The sequence below is a fragment of the Balaenoptera ricei genome, chromosome 5 (genome assembly GCF_028023285.1).
Source record: "Balaenoptera ricei isolate mBalRic1 chromosome 5, mBalRic1.hap2, whole genome shotgun sequence".
NCBI classification, from domain to species: domain Eukaryota; kingdom Metazoa; phylum Chordata; class Mammalia; order Artiodactyla; family Balaenopteridae; genus Balaenoptera; species Balaenoptera ricei.
The window spans coordinates 34,261,086-34,278,728 of record NC_082643.1 but is presented as its reverse complement, the minus strand read 5'-3'; the positions used below and the strand labels follow the sequence as shown (position 1 = coordinate 34,278,728).

Genomic DNA, 17,643 nt, shown 5'->3' with positions numbered 1-17,643 from the left:
ATTCATTTGATTATACTGAAGAATCCTTGCATTCTTGGGATAAACCCAACTTCATCATGGTGTGTGATCCATTTAATGTGCTGTTGGATTCTGTTTGCTAGTATTTTGTTGAGGATTTTTGCATCTATGTTCATGAGTGATATTGGACTGTAGTTTTCCTTCTTTGTGACATCTTTGTCTGGTTTTGGTATCAGGGTGATGGTGGCCTCGTAGAATGAGTTTGGGAGTGTTCCTCCCTCTGCAATATTTTGGAAGAGTTTGAGAAGGATAGGTGTTAGCTCTTCTCTTAATGTTTGATAGAATTCACCTGTGAAGCCATCTGGTCCTGGACTTTTGTTTGTTGAAAGATTTTAAATCACAGTCTCAATTTCAGTGCTTGTGATTGGTCTGTGTATATTTTCTATTCCTTCCTGGTTGAGTCTTGGAAGGTTGTGCTTTTCTAAGAATTTGTCCATTTCTTCCAGGTTGTCCATTTTATTGGCATAGAATTGCTTGTAGTAATCTCTCATGATCCTTTGTATTTCTGCAGTGTCAGTTGTTACTTCTCCTTTTTCATTTCTCATTTTATTGATTTGAGTCTTCCTTTTTTTCTTGATGAGTCTGGCTAATGTTTTATCAATTTTGTTTGTCTTCTCAAAGAACCAGCTTTTAGTTTTATTGATGTTTGCAATTGTTTCCTTCATTTCTTTTTCATTTATTTCTGATCTTCCCTTTATGATTTCTTTCCTTCTGCTAACTTCGGGGTTTTTTTTTGTTCTTCTTTCTCTAATTGCTTTAGGTGTAAGGCTAGGTTGTTTATTTGAGATGTTTCTTGTTTCTTGAGGTAGGATTTTATTGCTATAAACTTCCCTCTTAGAAGTGCTTTTGCTGCATCCCATAGGTTTTGGATCGTCATGTTTTCATTGTCATTTGTCTGTAGGTTTTTTATTTTTTATTTATTTTTTTATTTTATAAATATTTATTTATTTATTTATTTTTGGCTGTGTTGGGTCTTCATTTCTGTGTGAGGGCTTTCTCTAGTTGCAGCAAGCGGGGGCCACTCTTCATCGCGGTGCGCCGCCCTCTCACTATTGCGGCCTCTCTTATTGTGGAGCACAGGCTCCAGACGTGCAGGCTCAGTAGTTGTGGCTCACGGGCCTAGTTGCTCCGCGGCATGTGGGATCCTCCCAGACCAGGGCTCGAACCCGTGTCCCCTGCATTGGCAGGTAGATTCTCAACCACTGCACCACCAGGGAAGCCCTGTAGGTATTTTTTGACTTCCTCTTTGATTTCTTCATTGATCTCTTGGTTATTTAGAAATGTGTTGTTTAGCCTCCATGCGTTTGTGTTTTTTACATTTTTTCCCCTGTAATTCATTTCTAATCTCATAGCGTTGTGGTCAGAAAAGATGCTTGATATGATTTCAGTTTTCTTAGATTTACTGAGCCTTGATTTGAGACCCAAGATGTGTGATCTATCCTGGAGAATGTTCCGTGCACACTTGAGAAGAAAGTGTAATCTGCTGTTTTTGAATGGAATGTCCTATAAATATCATTTAAGTCTATCTGGTCTATTGTGTCATTTAAAGCTTCTGTTTCCTTATTTATTTTCATTTTGGATGATCTGTCCATTGGTGTAAGTGAGGTGTTAAACTCCCCCACTATTCTTGTGTTAGTGTCGATTTCTCTTTTATAGCTGTTAGCAGTTGCCTTGTATATTGAGATGCTCCTATGTTGGGTGCATATATATTTATAACTGTTATATCTTCTTCTTGGATTGATCCCTTGATCATTATGTAGTGGCCTTCCTTGTCTCTTGTAACATTCTTTATCTTAAAGTCTATTTTATCTGATATGAGTACTGCTACTCCAGCTTTCTTTTGATTTCCATTTGCATGTAGTATCTTTTTCCATCCCCTCACTTTCAGTCTGTATGTGTCCCTAGGTCTGAAGTGGGTCTCTTGTAGACAGCATATATATGGGTCTTGTTTTTGTATCCATTCAGCAAGCCTGTGTCTTTTGCTTGGAGCATTTAATCCATTCACATTTAAGGTAATTATCGATATGTATGTTCCTATGACCATTTTCTTAATTGTTTTGGGTTTGTTTTATTAGGTCTTTTTCTTCTCTTGTGTTTCCCACTTAGAGAAGTTCCTTTAGCATTTGTTGTAGAGCTGGTTTGGTGGTGCTGAATTCTCTTAGCTTTTGCTTGTCTGTAAAGCTTTTGATTTTCCATCGAATCTGAATGAGATCCTTGCCGGGTAGAGTAATCTTGGTTGTAGGTTCTTCCCTTTCATCACTTTAAGTATATCATGCCACTCCCTTCTGGCTTGCAGAGTTTCTGCTGAGAAATCAACTGTTAACCTTATGGGAGTTCCCTTGTATGTTATTTGTCATTTTTCCCTTGCTGCTTTCAATAATTTTTCTTTGCCTTCAATTTTTGCCAATTTGATTACTGTGTGTCTCGGCGTGTTTCTCCTTGGGTTTATCCTGTATGGGACTCGCTGCGCTTCCATGACTTGGGTGGCTATTATTTCCCATGTTCGGGAAGTTTTCAACTATAATCTCTTCAGATATTTTCTCTGGTCCTTTCTCTCTCACTTCTCCTTCTGGGACCCCTATAATGCGAATGTTGTTGTATTTAATGTTGCTCCAGAGGTCTCTTAGGCTGTCTTCATTTCTTTTCAATCTTTTTTCTTTAGTCTGTTCCACAGCAGTGAATTCCACCATTCTGTCTTCCAGGTCACTTATCCGTTCTTCTGCCTCAGTTATTCTGCTATTGATTCCTTCTAGTGTAGTTTTCATTTTAGTTATTGTATTGTTCATCTCTGTTTGTTTGTTCTTCAGTTCTTCTAGGTCTTTGTTAAACATTTCTTGCATCTTCTCGATATTTGCCTCCATTCTTTTTCCGAGGTCCTGGATCATCTTCCCTATCATTATTCTGAATTCTTTTTCTGGAAAGTTGCCTATCTCCCTTCATTTAGTTGTTTTTCTGGGGTTTTTTCTTGTTCCTTCATCTGGTATATAGCCCTCTGCCTTTTCATCGTGTCTATCTTTCTGTGAATGTGGTTTTTGTTCTGCAGGCTGCAGGATTGTAGTTCTTCTTGCTTCTGCTGTCTGCCCTCTCAAGAATTCTGTATATATTCTTCTGGATATAAGTTTCTTATCAGATAAATAACTTTTAAATATTTTCTCCTATTCTTTTGGCTTGTCTTTTCACTTTCTTGCTGGTATCCTTTAAAGCCAAAATTTTTAATTTTAATGAAGTCCAATTCATATATTTTTTCTTTCATTGCCTAATTAAGAAGGATTTATCTAACTCAGTGTCACGAAGATTTAACCCTATTTTTTCTTATTAGAGTTTTATATTTTTAGCTCTCACATTTAGGTCTATCATCGATTTGGGGTTAATTTTTTGTGTGACATGTAAGGAAGTGGTCAGCTTCATACCTTTGCTTGTAAATATTAGTTTTCTTAGCAAATTTGTTGAAAACACTATTCTTTCCTCATTGAACTGCCTTGACACTCTTGTTGAAAATCAAGACCACAAATATAAGGGTTTATTTCTGGGCCCTCAGTTCTATTCCATTGATCTTTATCTCTATCTTTATGCCAATATGGTAAAATGTTCATTACTGTATCTTTGTGTTGTATGTTTTAAATTTGGGAGTATGGGTTTTACAACTTTGTTCTTCTTTCTCAAGTTTGTTTTGGAGATTTGGGGGCCCTTACAGTATGTACTATGATGTTTTAAATAAAAATTTAAGCCAAGTGGTAAAATCATTTATATAGTGACTTATGAATATAATTTTAAAATGTTATGAAAAAAGTTATGAACGAATCCTCTTCCGCTTTATATTTGCTGGTAAAAAAATTATATTCTCGGCTTTTTCCTTAATTTTTTCTTTCCTTTCTTGTCCCTCTTTCTCTCTTCTGTTACCTTATGTAACATTTCAGCAACAAATTTCCAATTTGATATCACTGCCTACCTCTTTTTTTAAATTTTACTTTTAAATTTTTAAAATTTATTTTAATTTTGGCTGCATTGGATCTTCATTTCTACGGGCAAGCTTTCTCTAGTTGTGTGGAGTGGGGGCTACTCTTCTTTGTGGTGCGCCGCCCTCTCATTGCAGTGGCTTCTCTTGTTGTGGAGCACGGGCTCTAGGCATGTGGGCTCAATAGTTGTGGCTCACGGGCTCTAGAGCACAGTCTCAGTAGTTGTGGCTCATGGGCTTAGCCGCTCCGCGGCATTTGGGATATTCTCAGACCACGGATCAAACCCGTGTCCCCTGCATTGGCAGGTGGATTCTTAACCACTGCGCCACCAGAGAAGCCCAGTACCTATCTCTTTTAATAGGAATTTCTTTGGACATGTTTATTGTAAGAAATGAAGCACTTATGATTAGTGCATGAAACAGATTATTTGGAATGTTTCCATTGTTTAATTAACATCATTACTATATATTTTGGAATATTTAGAAGTTATTAAAGTCTTCTTTCAGATAAAGAGACTACTGCATATTTTAATCATGATGTAGAATAATATCTAGTAGAAATATATATAGCATTGTAAGGTCTCATTTTCATGATTTCAGTAACAAAATTTTTCATTTTGTGTCAGTAACTCAAAGCTTTTTCGTTTAGGCTATTGCATTACCTCCTATAGCCAAATGGCCATACCAGAATGGTTTTACATTTCATACCTGGCTTAGAATGGATCCTGTAAATAACATCAATATGGATAAAGATAAACCATATTTGTATTGGTATGTATTTCTGTAATTTAGTGTTGTTACTTTACTTTGAAAATGAGAAGAATATTTGGAGATGAAATGAAAACTTATATTTTATAGTTTCAGAACCAGCAAAGGTCTTGGTTATTCTGCACACTTTGTTGGGGGATGTTTAATTATAACATCAGTAAAGTCAAAAGGAAAAGGCTTTCAACACTGTGTGAAATTTGATTTCAAGCCACAAAAGGTATGTGATCTTACTGAGTCATAGTTATGTTACCAAGCTATTCTAACCTTCAGAATGCTTTGCTTTAGTGTTATTGACATAATGTGTGGTAAATCATAGCTCTGTGTTTATACTGTTTTAGAAAATGAAGTGTAAATCACTGGACAATTGTTAACCTCTCTGATTTGGATAATAAAAAGAGTGAATATTTAGTTATTTGTAGAGTTTAAAGGAAATAGAAGGGGAAAATATAAGTGGCAGTTATTTTAGTAGTGGTAGTAGTAATATGTATTTTCTTTTGTATGTTAAAATTTAGAGATTAATAAACTGTTTATTAACAAAATGTACATCTATATATATGTAGATAGGTAAATAGACAGATAGAACAGATATGACAAAATGTTGACAGTTGTGGAAGTGAGATGGTGAGAGAGTTCGTACTAAACTTTTTACTTTTGGGGGTATATTTGAAAACTGTCATAATAAAAAGTTTGAAAAATAATTTCATGGGAAGCTGTTATTTGTTGAGAGTTCCCTTGAATCAATATGGTTCCAGAGGTGGAATACTGAATTTAATAAATGTAGTCTTATTTTATTTTTAGGTTTAATTATAATTTAGCATTTAATTTTTACTTGTTATTATCAATGTGGTTGAGTTATTGGAAAGATCATTTTTATCTTTTTTTTTTTTTAACTGTTCTGCTTATTCAGTGGTATATGGTAACTATAGTGCACATTTATAACCGGTGGAAGAACAGTGAGCTTCGATGTTATGTGAATGGTGAGCTTGCTTCCTATGGAGAGATAACATGGTTTGTCAACACCAGTGATGTAAGTAGTTTGAGAAAGTTACAGTGAAATAAGAAAAATATATTTTATATTTAATATAAATTTTAGAATACCACAGTGGTGGATTTTTATAATCATAGTTTGGCTAGCATGTTAATATATTAAGAGAGTAGAACTGTGCTAATATGGCACATATTACTTAGTCCTTGTTATAAAATTATTCTGGAAAGGGTAGAGAAGATTCATAGGTAACAGTGGGTATATCTTGAAAGTATTTGTGTCATTGGTCCATTGATCAAATTAAACCTGAGAGCTCTACTACAGGCTCCTGATATTTTTTATGAATGAGTTAGATGATGCATGCTTATAAATTTTCCATAAAATTCATAGCTGTTATAGATAACTATTATGTTATAATATTTTCAAGATTCAAAAAGAGATCCATAGGTTAGAGTTAAATTCAAATGTTCTCCCCCTCCCACCCCAATTACATTTTTAATAGAAATCTTGAAAAATACAGATCAGGAAAATGAATACAAGCTTGTAACACTCATTTACCATTAAGTCCTCCTTTCATACTTTATTCTATACATATTTACATATTTTGAAATGCTGACCTTAAGAGCCCAGGTTGTTATAAAAGATAGACTTAGGTTTGAATCCCTTACTGACTGTATGACCTTACTTAGTCTATTAGGCCAAAGTTTGCTCCACCTAAAAATGGGTGTAAAATAGTATGTATCTCAGAAGGTTGATTAAATGAGATACTGTTCACAGATTCATTAGCAGAGTGTCTTGTACAGAATAATTGCTCAATAAATGTTAACTCTAATTTTTTTAAATATAAAAAAGGGATCAGATATGTATACTGCTTTTCAACCTTTTTTTTCCCTTACATTAATCTTTATTGAGTACTTATTGTATTCCAGGCATTGTAATAAATACCTTTATTTTCTGTAAGCCCCAACCTTGCAAGATAAGTACTGTTGTAATCTTCATTTTACCAGTGAAACTGAGCACAGAGAGGTTAAGTAATTTGCCAAAATCGGCAGCGTGGGAAGCAGTGATTTGATCTAGGTGGTTTGTCTTCAGAACCCCAATGTTAAAAATTTTTTTATATTCCTTAATGTCAACACATACTTATTTTTCAACATCCTTCCTAATAGTTTCATGGTATAAAATGATACTTTTAAAGAGATATGGATACTTTTTTTCCTCCTTGTTGTATACATGAGTTTTTAAAATGTGGTCTTTGCAACCTGGATGTTATTAAGAGGAATTTTTTGTCTGAAGAAGAAAAACATACACCTGTTTTTCTTGATTTACACATTCCTTTTGAGAGATTGCATCTACTCCATGACTTTACCCATTATTTGTTTCTTGATGTCTACAAAAAGTTACAGTCTTAACTTCTCACCGTACAGAACCCTGTTGGCAATTGCTTCTTCATCCATATTAGTTACAGAAAAGATGCATTCATTATATGTCCCACATTTAACTCATGATTTTCCTCATTGCTCCAAAGCCTGCTCTTCTGTCTGGTTCTTTGGTTGACCAAGTATGATCCTTCAGAGTCCATAATGATTTCTCTGGCTCTGTTTCCTATATCCACTTTGTCATCAGGTTTTGTTTATTGTGCTTTGGAAAACTTGTCTTACCTCCTTTCTATGATGTCTTTCCTGATCTCTACACCAAATGGGAATGAATGAAGTGAAATGCTAAATGAATTATTTTAATCTATTCAGATTATATTTTAGAGTGGGCAAAATATTTATACCAGTATAGTTTGTTATTATTTCTGGAGGAGATAATTTTTTGTTTTTTCTCTAATAAACTTTTCTGTTTTCTTTCACAGACCTTTGACAAGTGTTTCCTGGGCTCATCAGAAACAGCAGATGCTAATAGGGTATTCTGTGGTCAGATGACTGCAGTTTACCTTTTTAGTGAAGCTCTTAATGCAGCTCAGATTTTTGCTATTTATCAATTGGGCCTGGGATACAAGGTACTTTACTTGCTGTTCCCTGCTTAACCAGTGTTAGTTGAGCTTGATTTATAGGTGGGTGGTGCATGGGGCAGCTTACAGCTTGCTTTACTAAACTGTATGTGAAAGTAACCAGAGGCACCATAGGGAAGTCACAGGAGTCCGTCTAAAGGGTATTTTAAAGTTTTGTGGGAAGCATAGTATACTTGTCATATGTGGGGCGCTGTGCAAAGTACTAGCTCGAGTTTCAACTTTAATTTATTCTGCATTTCTTTTGGTGATATCATATCCCTGCACAGCTAAGTTTTTAATGCTTACTGTGGTAAAGAGCAAGTACCATGTGAAAATCAGTGTGGAACAGGAAATGAGGATGAGCTATGAAATCTGATTCCAAAATTTGAGAATTTGTGCAGTACCCAAGATGCATATACATCCCATTAATAAATAATTTTACTAATATAATAATGAAGGAAACATTTTTTTTTCAATTTGTGCATGTTTTTCAAATGGCTAATAAATTGTTAAGTTATAAGGTTAAAATATAAAATATAATTGTTAAAATATAAAATATAAAGTAGTTGGGTCAAACTAATAAACAGAAATGTTCAATATATATTTTGGTCTGGAACACCATAAAAAATTACTGTGAAGCTAAGAGTGTCATGAATCAAGGAAGTTTGGGAACCTTTAGGTTAAGCCATTGTTAATCTAGTTTGGTTTCAGGGAGTGATTTAATGTCTGTTATGTTCCTTTGAAAACAAAATCAACTTGCGTTAATTTACATACTGTTGGAGTCAATAAAGTATACATATTTTAATTAGTTTTGACAAAAGCATAATGCAGCAATCAAGACATAGAACATTTCTATCACAGCAAAAGGTACCTCTCTGCTCTTTCCTAGTCAGTTCCTTGTGCTTCTCTAACCCCACCCCGTTTCTGTTGACGGGCAACTACTGATCTGTTTCTGTCACTGTCAAATAGATTTGTTTTTATTAAGGTTTTATGTAAATAGAATCATGCAATGTGTGCTCCTTGGAGTTGGGTTTCTTCTTAGCATGTTTTAAGATTCATCTATGTTGTTTTGTATTAGTAGTTCCCTCTTATTTATTGCTAAGTAGTGTTCCTTTGTATGAGTATATCACAACTTTTTAACCCATTCATCTCTTGATGAATATTTGGGTTGTTTCCAGATTTTGGCTATTATGAACAAGCTGCTATGAATATTGGTGTACAATTCTTTGTGTATTTCATAAATATGTAAGAGTGGAATTGTTAACTGGTATGGCAGCTGAAACTGCCAAGCTCTTTTCCAAGGTAGTTGCACAATTTTACATTTCTACAAGCAATGTATGAGCTTTCTACTTACTCCACATCCTGTTAACACCTGGTATTGCTGGTCTTTTTAATATTAGACATTTGAGTGGGTCCCTAGCACTTTCTCGTTCTGGTTTTAATTTGCATTTTTGTAATGCCTTGAGATGCTGAGCATCTTTGCATTGCTTATTGGCCGCTTGTGTATCTTCTTTTGTTAAGTGTGTATTCAAATCTTTTGCCCATTTTTTGTTTGGTTTGTTTTCTTATTGTTGAGTTTTGAAGTTTCTTTATATATTATGGATATAAGTCCTATATAATAAGTCCTTATAACTTATAAGTCCTTTATAAGTTTCTTTATATATTATGTATATCGGATGTATGAGTTACAAATATTTTCCCCCCAGTCTCTGTCTTGCCTTTTTGTTTTCTTAATCTGGCTTTTGAAGAACATAGGAATTTAATTATTATGGATTCCAATTTAACAGTTTTTCGTATTATTCTCATGATTTTTGTGTCTTATCTAAGAAATCTTTGCTGATTCCAAGGTTAGAAAGATTTACTCATGTTTTCTTCTAAGTATTATACTTTTAGCATTTATATTTAGGCCTGTGATCCATTTTCAGTTAATTTTTGTGTATGGTAAGAGCTAACTATCAAGGTTTATTTTATCTTTTGTTTTTCATAAGGATACCCTGGTGTTCCAGCACTATTTGTTTTTTAAATACTATTCTTTCTCCATTCATTGCCTTACTGTGGCATCTTTGAGGCTCTATTTGATTTCTGTTACTTAGCTGTCTTTTTTTATGCTAATACTTTACTGTCTTGATTATTGTAGCTTTGTAGTAAGTCTTGAAAACCGGAAGTCTAAACCATCAACTATTCTTTTTCAAATCCTTTGCGATTTTCTAAGTCCTTTGCATTTCTAGATGTATTTTAGAACCAGCTTATCGCTTTCTACAAAAAAGTCTACTGGGGTTTTATTTGGTACTGTATTAACATATAGATCAGTTAGAGGATAATTGACATCTCACTAATACTGGATTATCCAATCTGTGACCATGATATCTCTTTATTTACTTAGGTCTTTATTAATTTCTCTCAGCAGTGTTTTTTGGTTTTCATTGTACAGGTCATGCATACATTTTGTTAAATGTATTTTTAAGTATTTCATGTTTTTTAGGTAATATCTTAAGTTGCATTTTTTAAAAAGTTAATTTCCAATCATTTGTTCCTAGTGTATAGAAATATAGTTGAGTTTTATTGACTTCTTAACAGGACCTTGCTGAACTTGCTAATTAGTTTTACTAGTTTTTTGTTGTTGCTGTTTTAGTATTTTCTACATAACTTGTTCATGTAGACTGTAAGCTTTACTTCTTCATATCCAATCTGTATGCCTTTTCTCTTTTTTCCCTTATTGTACTAAATAGGACCTCCAGGATAAATAGTTAAAATAGAAATGACAAGAGTAGACATTTTTGCCTTGTTCCTGATTTTAGAGGGAAAGCATTCATACATACTTTATAGACGCTTTTTCAAGTTGAGAAATTTCTTTTCTATTTCTTGTTTTCTGAGAGTTTTTATTAGAAGGATACTGAATTTTGTAAAATGAATCTTGCTTTTTTATTGAGTCAGTCAATCTCTGCCTTTCATTGGAATGTTCACATAATTTACATCTGATGTATCAATAAGTATAGATATTGTGTGACTTAAATCTACTGTCTTGCTATTTGTTTTCTTTTCCTTTCATCTGTTCTTTGATTCTTTCCTCTTTCTCTGCTTTGATTTAGATTGCCTATTATTTAGTATTTCACTTATTTCTACTATTGGTTTATTAGTTTTTTTTTAAACTTTAACTTATCATGGTCTACCAATAAATGACATTGTACAGTGTAAGACCTTTCCAACATAATCCTGCAATTCCCCGTCCTGTCCTCGGTTTTGTTATTTTCGTAGATTTTACTTCTTCATATATTATGGTCCTTTTGATACATTTTTATTATTTTTGATTCATTCATTTATATTTTTAAAAAATGAAAAATGAAGAAGATCATATACTTTGTATTTACCTCTGTATTTATCTATGTATTCACCATTTCTAGGATACTTCTTTGTGTAGATTCATGTTTCCGTCTCATATCATTTTCCTTCCATTTGAATTGTTTTATTATTTCTTATAATGGAGATTTACTGTCAGTGGCTTTTGTGAGCTTTAATTTGTCTGAAAAAGCCTTTGTTCTTCTTTCAGCTTTGAAAAATAGTTTTACTGATTATAAAATTTTAAGGTGACAGTTTTCTTTTTTGAGCTTTTTAAAGATACTCTTTTGTTTAACTGACTTGCATAGTTTCTAACAAGAAGTGTGTGGCCTCTTCTATATGTAATATGTCTTTTTTTCTCTTGCTGGTTTTAAGATTTACTCTTGTCACTGATTTTTAGAAAATGAATATAATATATGTTGGTATGGGTTTATGTGTGTGTGTGTGTATGTGTGTGCATGTTTAGCCTACTTTAGATTATTTGAACTTCTCAGTTCTGTGGGTTTATGGTTTTGGTGAAATATGAAACTTTTTGCTATTATTTCTTTAATATATTTTCTGATTTTTTTCTTCTTCTAGAATTCATATTACATTTATTTTAGACCTTAGATATAAGCAAACAGAGCATTGAGATACTATTTTTTGCCTAATTTGTAAGAAATGTTTTGTTTTGCATTGTTTTCATGGTATTATCTTTATGTTCACTAATCCTTCTTTATCAAATGCCTTATTGCCGTTAATTCTGTCAAGCGAATTATTCATTTCAAATATTTTTTGTATTGATAAGTTTTGATAATTTTCATTATCTATTTTTCTCCTTTCAGTGTTGTCTTAAAAAAAATACCTGTCCATAGTTGTAACTATTCTAATGTCTTTTTCTTCTAATTTCATCATCTGTATTTCTGGGTTTATTTTTATTTACTGATAGTCTGCTGGTTATTTCAGACTTTGTTGTTTGTTTAGTAATTTTGGATTAGATATTGGACATTATGATTTTTACCACATAAATGTCTGGATTTCGCTGCTTTTTTTTTTTTTAAAGATCGTTGGGCTTTATTCTTCTAGTCAGTAGATTACTTTCAGTTATGTTTATTTGAAGTTTGTTTTATTTTGCCATTTATTTTTTATTTTTCTTTTTTAAACATCTTTATTGGAGTATAATTGCTTTACAATGGTGTGTTAGTTTCTGCTTTATAACAAAATGAATCAGCTATACATATACATATATCTCCATATCTCCTCCCTCTTGTGTCTCCCTCCCACCCTCCCTATCCCACCCCTATAAGTGGTCACAAAGCACTGAGCTGATCTCCCTGTGCTATGTGGCTGCTTCCCATTAGCTATCTGTTTTACATTTGGTAGTGTATATATGTCCATGCCACTCTCACTTCGTCCCAGCTTACCCTTCCCCCTTCCTGTGTCCTCAAGTCCATTCTCTATGTCTGTGTCTTTATTCCTGTCCTGCCCTTAGGTTCTTCAGAACCATTTTTTTTTTTTTTTTAGATTACATATATATGTGTTAGCATACGGTATTTGTTTTTCTCTTTCTGACTTCACTCTGTATGACAGACTCTAGGTCCATCCACCTCACTACAAATAACTCAATTTCATTTCTTTTTATCGCTGAGTAATATTCCATTGTATATATGTGTCACAACTTCTTTATCCATTCATCTGTTGATGGACACTTAGGTTGCTTCCATGTCCTGGCTATTGTCAATAGAGCTGCAATGAACATTGTGGTACATGACTCTTTTTGAATTATGGTTTTCTCAGGGTATATGTTCAGTAGTGGGATTGCTGGGTCGTATGGTAGTTCTATTTTTAGTTTCTTAGGGAACCTCCGTACTGTTCTCCATAGTGGTTGTATCAATTTACATTCCCACCAACAGTGCAAGAGGGTTCCCTTTTCTCCACACCCTCTCCAGGATTTATTGTTTGTAGATTTTTTGATGATGGCCATTCTGACCAGTGTGAGATGATATCTCATTATAGTTTTGATTTGCATTTCTCTAATGATTAATGATGTTGAGCATTCTTTCATGTGTTTGTTGGCAATCTGTGTATCTTCTTTGTAGAAATGTCTATTTAGGTCTTCTGCCCATTTTTGGATTGGGTTGTTTATTTTTTTGATGTTGAGCTGCATGAGCTGCTTGTAAATCTTGGAGATTAATCCTTTGTCAGTTGCTTCATTTGCAAATACTTTCTCCCATTCTGCGGGTTGCTTTTCATCTTGTTTATGGTTTCCTTTGCTGTGCAAAAGCTTTTAAGTTTCATTAGGTCCCATTTGTTTATTTTTGTTTTTATTTCCATTTCTCTAGGAGGTGGATCAAAAAGGATCTTGCTGTGATGTATGTCATAGAGTGTTTTGCTTATGTTTTCCTCTAAGAGATTTATAGTCTCTGGCCTTACATTTAGGTCTTTAATCCATTTTGAGTTTATTTTTGTGTATGGTGTTAGGGAGTGTTCTACTTTCATTCTTTTACCTATAGCTGTCCAGTTTTCCCAGCACCACTTATGGAAGAGGCTGTCTTTTCTCCATTGTATATTCTTGCCTCCTTTATCAAAAATAAGGTGACCATATGTGCGTGGGTTTATCTCTGGGCTTATTATCCTGTTCTGTTGATCTATATTTCTGTTTTTGTGCCCGTACCATACTCTCTTGATTACTGTAGCTTTGTTGTATAGTCTGTAGTCTCCAGACTACTGTACTACTGTAGTTGGAGCCTCCAGACTACTGTACTACTGTAGTTGGAGCCTGTTTCCTCCAACTCCGTTTTTCTTTCTCAAGAATGCTTTGGCTATTTGGGGTCTTTTGTGCTTCCATACAAATTGTGAAATTTTTTGTTCTAGTTCTGTGAAAAATGCCATTGGTAGTTTGATAGGGAGTGCATTGAATCTGTAGATTGCTTTGGGTGTGTTAGTTATTTTCACAATGTTGATTCTTCCAATCCAAGAACATGGTATATGTCTCCATCTGTTTGTATCATCTTTAATTTCTCTCATCAGTGTCTTACAGTTTTCTGCATACATGTCTTTTGTCTCCTTAGGTAGGTTTATTCCTACGTAGTTTATTATTTTGGTTGCAGTGGTAAATGGGAGTGTTTCCTTAATTTCTCTTTCAGATTTTTCATCATTAGTGTATAGGAATGCAAGAGATTTCTGTGCATTAATTTTGTATACTGCTACTTTACCAAATTCATTGATTAGCTCTAATAGTTTCCTGGTAGCATCTTTAGGTTTCTCTATGTATAGTATCATGTCATCTGCAAATAGTGACAGCTTTACTTCTTCTTTTCTGATTTGGATTCCTTTTATTTCTTTTTCTTCTCTGATTGCTGTGGCTAGAACTTCCAAAACTATATTGAATGATAGTGGTGAGAGTGGACAACCTTGTCTTGTTCCTGATGTTAGAGGAAATGGTTTCAGTTTTTCACCATTGAGAATGATGTTGGCTGTGGGTTTGTCGTATATGGCCTTTATTATATTGAGGTAAGTTCCCTCTATGCCTACTTTCTGGAGGGTTTTTATCGTAAATGGGTGTTGAATTTTTTCAGAAGCTTTTTCTGCATCTATTGAGATGATCATACGGTTTTTCTTCTTCAAATTGTTAATATGGTTTATCACATTGATTTATTTGCATATATTGAAGAATCCTTGCATTCCTGGGATACACCCCACTTGATCATGGTGTATGATCCTTTTAATATGCTGTTGGATTCTGTTTGCTAGTATGTTGAGGATTTCTCATCTATGTTCATCAGTGATATTGGTCTGTAGTTTTCTTTTATTGTGACATCTTTGTGTGGTTCTGGTATCAGGGTGATGGTGGCCTCGTAGAATGAGTTTGGGAGTGTTCCTCCCTCTGCTATATTTTGGAAGAGTTTGAGAAGGATAGGTGTTAGCTCTTCTCTTAATGTTTGATAGAATTCACCTGTGAAGCCATCTGGTCCTGGGCTTTTGTTTGTTGAAAGATTTAAAATCACAGTCTCAATTTCAGTGCTTGTGATTGGTCTGTGTATATTTTCTATTCCTTCCTGGTTGAGTCTTGGAAGGTTGTGCTTTTCTAAGAATTTGTCCATTTCTTCCAGGTTGTCCATTTTATTGGCATAGAGTTGCTTGTAGTAATCTCTCATGATCCTTTGTATTTCTGCAGTGTCAGTTGTTACTTCTCCTTTTTCATTTCTCATTTTATTGATTTGAGTCTTCCTTTTTTCCTTGATGAGTCTGGCTAATGGTTTATCAATTTTGTTTGTCTTCTCAAAGAAGCAGCTTTTAGTTTTATTGATCTTTGCAATTGTTTCCTTCATTTCTTTTTCATTTATTTCTGATCTGCCCTTTATGATTTCTTTCCTTCTGCTAAATTTGGGGGGTTTTTTTGGTTCTTCTTTCTCTAATTGCTTTAGGTGTAAGGTTAGGTTGTTTATTTGAGATGTTTCTTGTTTCTTGAGGTAGGATTTTATTGCTATAAACTTCGATCTTAGAACTGCTTTTGCTGTATCCCATAGGTTTTGGATTGTCGTGTTTTCATTGTCCTTTGTTTCTAGGTATTTTTTGATTTCCTCTTTGATTTCTGCAGTGATCTCTTGGTTATTTAGTAGTGTATTGTTTAGCCTCCATGTGTTTGTATTTTTTACAGATTTTTTCCTGTAAGTGATATCTAGTCTCATAGCGTTGTGGTCGGAAAAGATACTTGATATGATTTAAATTTTCTTAAATTTACCAATCCTTTATTTGTAACCCAAGATATGGTCTATCCTGGAGAATGTTCCATGAGCACTTGAGAAGAAAGTGTATTCTGTTGTTTTTGGATGGACTGTCCTATAAATATCAATTAAGTCCATCTTGTTTAATGTATCATTTAAAGCTTGTGTTTCCTTATTTATTTTCATTTTGGATGATCTGTCCATTGGTGAAAGTGGGGTGTTAACGTCCATTACTATTATTGTGTTACTGTTGATTTCCCCTTTTATGGCTGTTAGTATTTGCCTTATGTATTGAGGTGCTCCTATGTTGGGTGCATAAATATTTACAAGTGTTATATATTCTTCTTGCATTGATCCCTTGATCATTATGTAGTGTCCTTCTCTGTCTCTTCTAATAGTCTTTATTTAAACATCTATTTTGCCTGATATGAGAATTGCTACTCCAGCTTTCTTTTGTTTTCCATTTGCATGGAATATCTTTTTCCATCCCCTCACTTTCATTCTGTTTGTGTCCGTAGGTCTGAAGTGGGTCTCTTGTAGACAGCATCTATATGGGTCTTGTTTTTGTATCTATTCAGCCAGTCTGTGTCTTTTGGTTGGAGCATTTAATCCATTTGCATTTAAGGTATTATTGATATGTATGTTCCTATTACCATTTTCTTAATTGTTTTGGGTTTGTTATTGTAGGTCTTTTCCTCCTCTTGTTTTCCTCCCTAGAGAAGTTCCTTTAGCATTTGTTGTAAAGCTGGTTTGGTGGTGCTAAATTCTCTTAGCTTTTGCTTGTTTGTAAAGGTTTTAATTTCTCCATCAAATCTGAGTGAGATCCTTGCTAGGTAGAGTAATCTTGGTTGTAGGTTTTTCCCTTTCATCACTTTAAATATGTCCTGCCACACCCTTCTGGCTTGCAGAGTTTCTGCTGAGAAATCAAGTGGTAACCTTATGGGGATTCCCTTGTATGTTACTTGTTGCTTTCCCTTGCTGCTTTTAATATTTGTTCATTGTATTTAATTTTTGATAGTTTGATTAATAGTTGTATTGGTTTGTTTTTCCTTGGATTTATCCTGTATGGGACTCTCTGTGCTTCCTGGACTTGATTAACTATTTCCTTTCTCATATTAGGGAAGTTTTGAACTATAATCTCTTCAAATATTTTCTCAGTCCCCTTCTTTTTCTCTTCTTCTTCTGGGACCACTGTAATTTGATTGTTGGTGCGTTTAATGTTGTTCCAGAGGTCTCTGAGACTGTCCTCAATTCTTTTCATTCTTTTTTCTTTATTCTGCTGTGTGGTAGTTATTTCCACTATTTTATCTTCCAGGTCACTTATCCGTTCTTCTGCCTCAGTTATTCTGCTATTGATTCCTTCTAGAGAATTTTTAATTTCATTTATTATGTTGTTCATCATTGTCTGTTTGCTCTTTAGTTCTTCTTGGTCCTTGTTAAATGTTTCTTGTATTTTCTCCATTCTATTTCCAAGATTTTAGATCATCTTTACTATCATTATTCTGAATTCTTTTTCAGGTAGACTGCCTATTTTCTCTTCATTTGCTTGGTCTGTTGGGCTTTTACTTTCCTCTTTAATCTGCTGTGTATTTCTCTGTCTTCTGTTTTGCTTAACTTAGTGTGTTTGGGGTCTCCTTTTTGCAGGCTGCATGTTCTTAGTTCCCGTTGTTTTTGGTGTCTGCTGCCAGTGGGTAAGGTTGGTTCAGTGGGTTGTGTAGGCTTCCTGGTGGAGGGGACTGGTGCCTGTGTTTTGGTGGATGAAGCTGGATATTGTCTTTCTGGTGGGCAGGACCGTGTCCAGTCATGTGTTTTGGGGTGTCTGTGACCTTATTATGATTTTAGGCAGCCTCTCTGCTAATGGTTGTGGTTGTGTTCCTGTCTT

General features: G+C 34.2%; 1 protein-coding gene across 3 annotated transcripts in view; it reads left to right on the top strand.

Moving 5' to 3' along the window:
* The window catches only part of LRBA (LPS responsive beige-like anchor protein), a 737,360-nt gene that overhangs the window by 92,795 nt on the left and 626,922 nt on the right, over positions 1 to 17,643 (top strand). For all 3 annotated transcript variants that reach the window (XM_059922597.1, XM_059922598.1, XM_059922596.1), the window contains exons 6-9: positions 4,623 to 4,744; positions 4,832 to 4,958; positions 5,649 to 5,768; positions 7,582 to 7,728. In XM_059922597.1, coding sequence (XP_059778580.1) covers positions 4,623 to 4,744; positions 4,832 to 4,958; positions 5,649 to 5,768; positions 7,582 to 7,728 — 516 coding nt within the window. The remainder of the gene's footprint in view (positions 1 to 4,622; positions 4,745 to 4,831; positions 4,959 to 5,648; positions 5,769 to 7,581; positions 7,729 to 17,643) is intronic.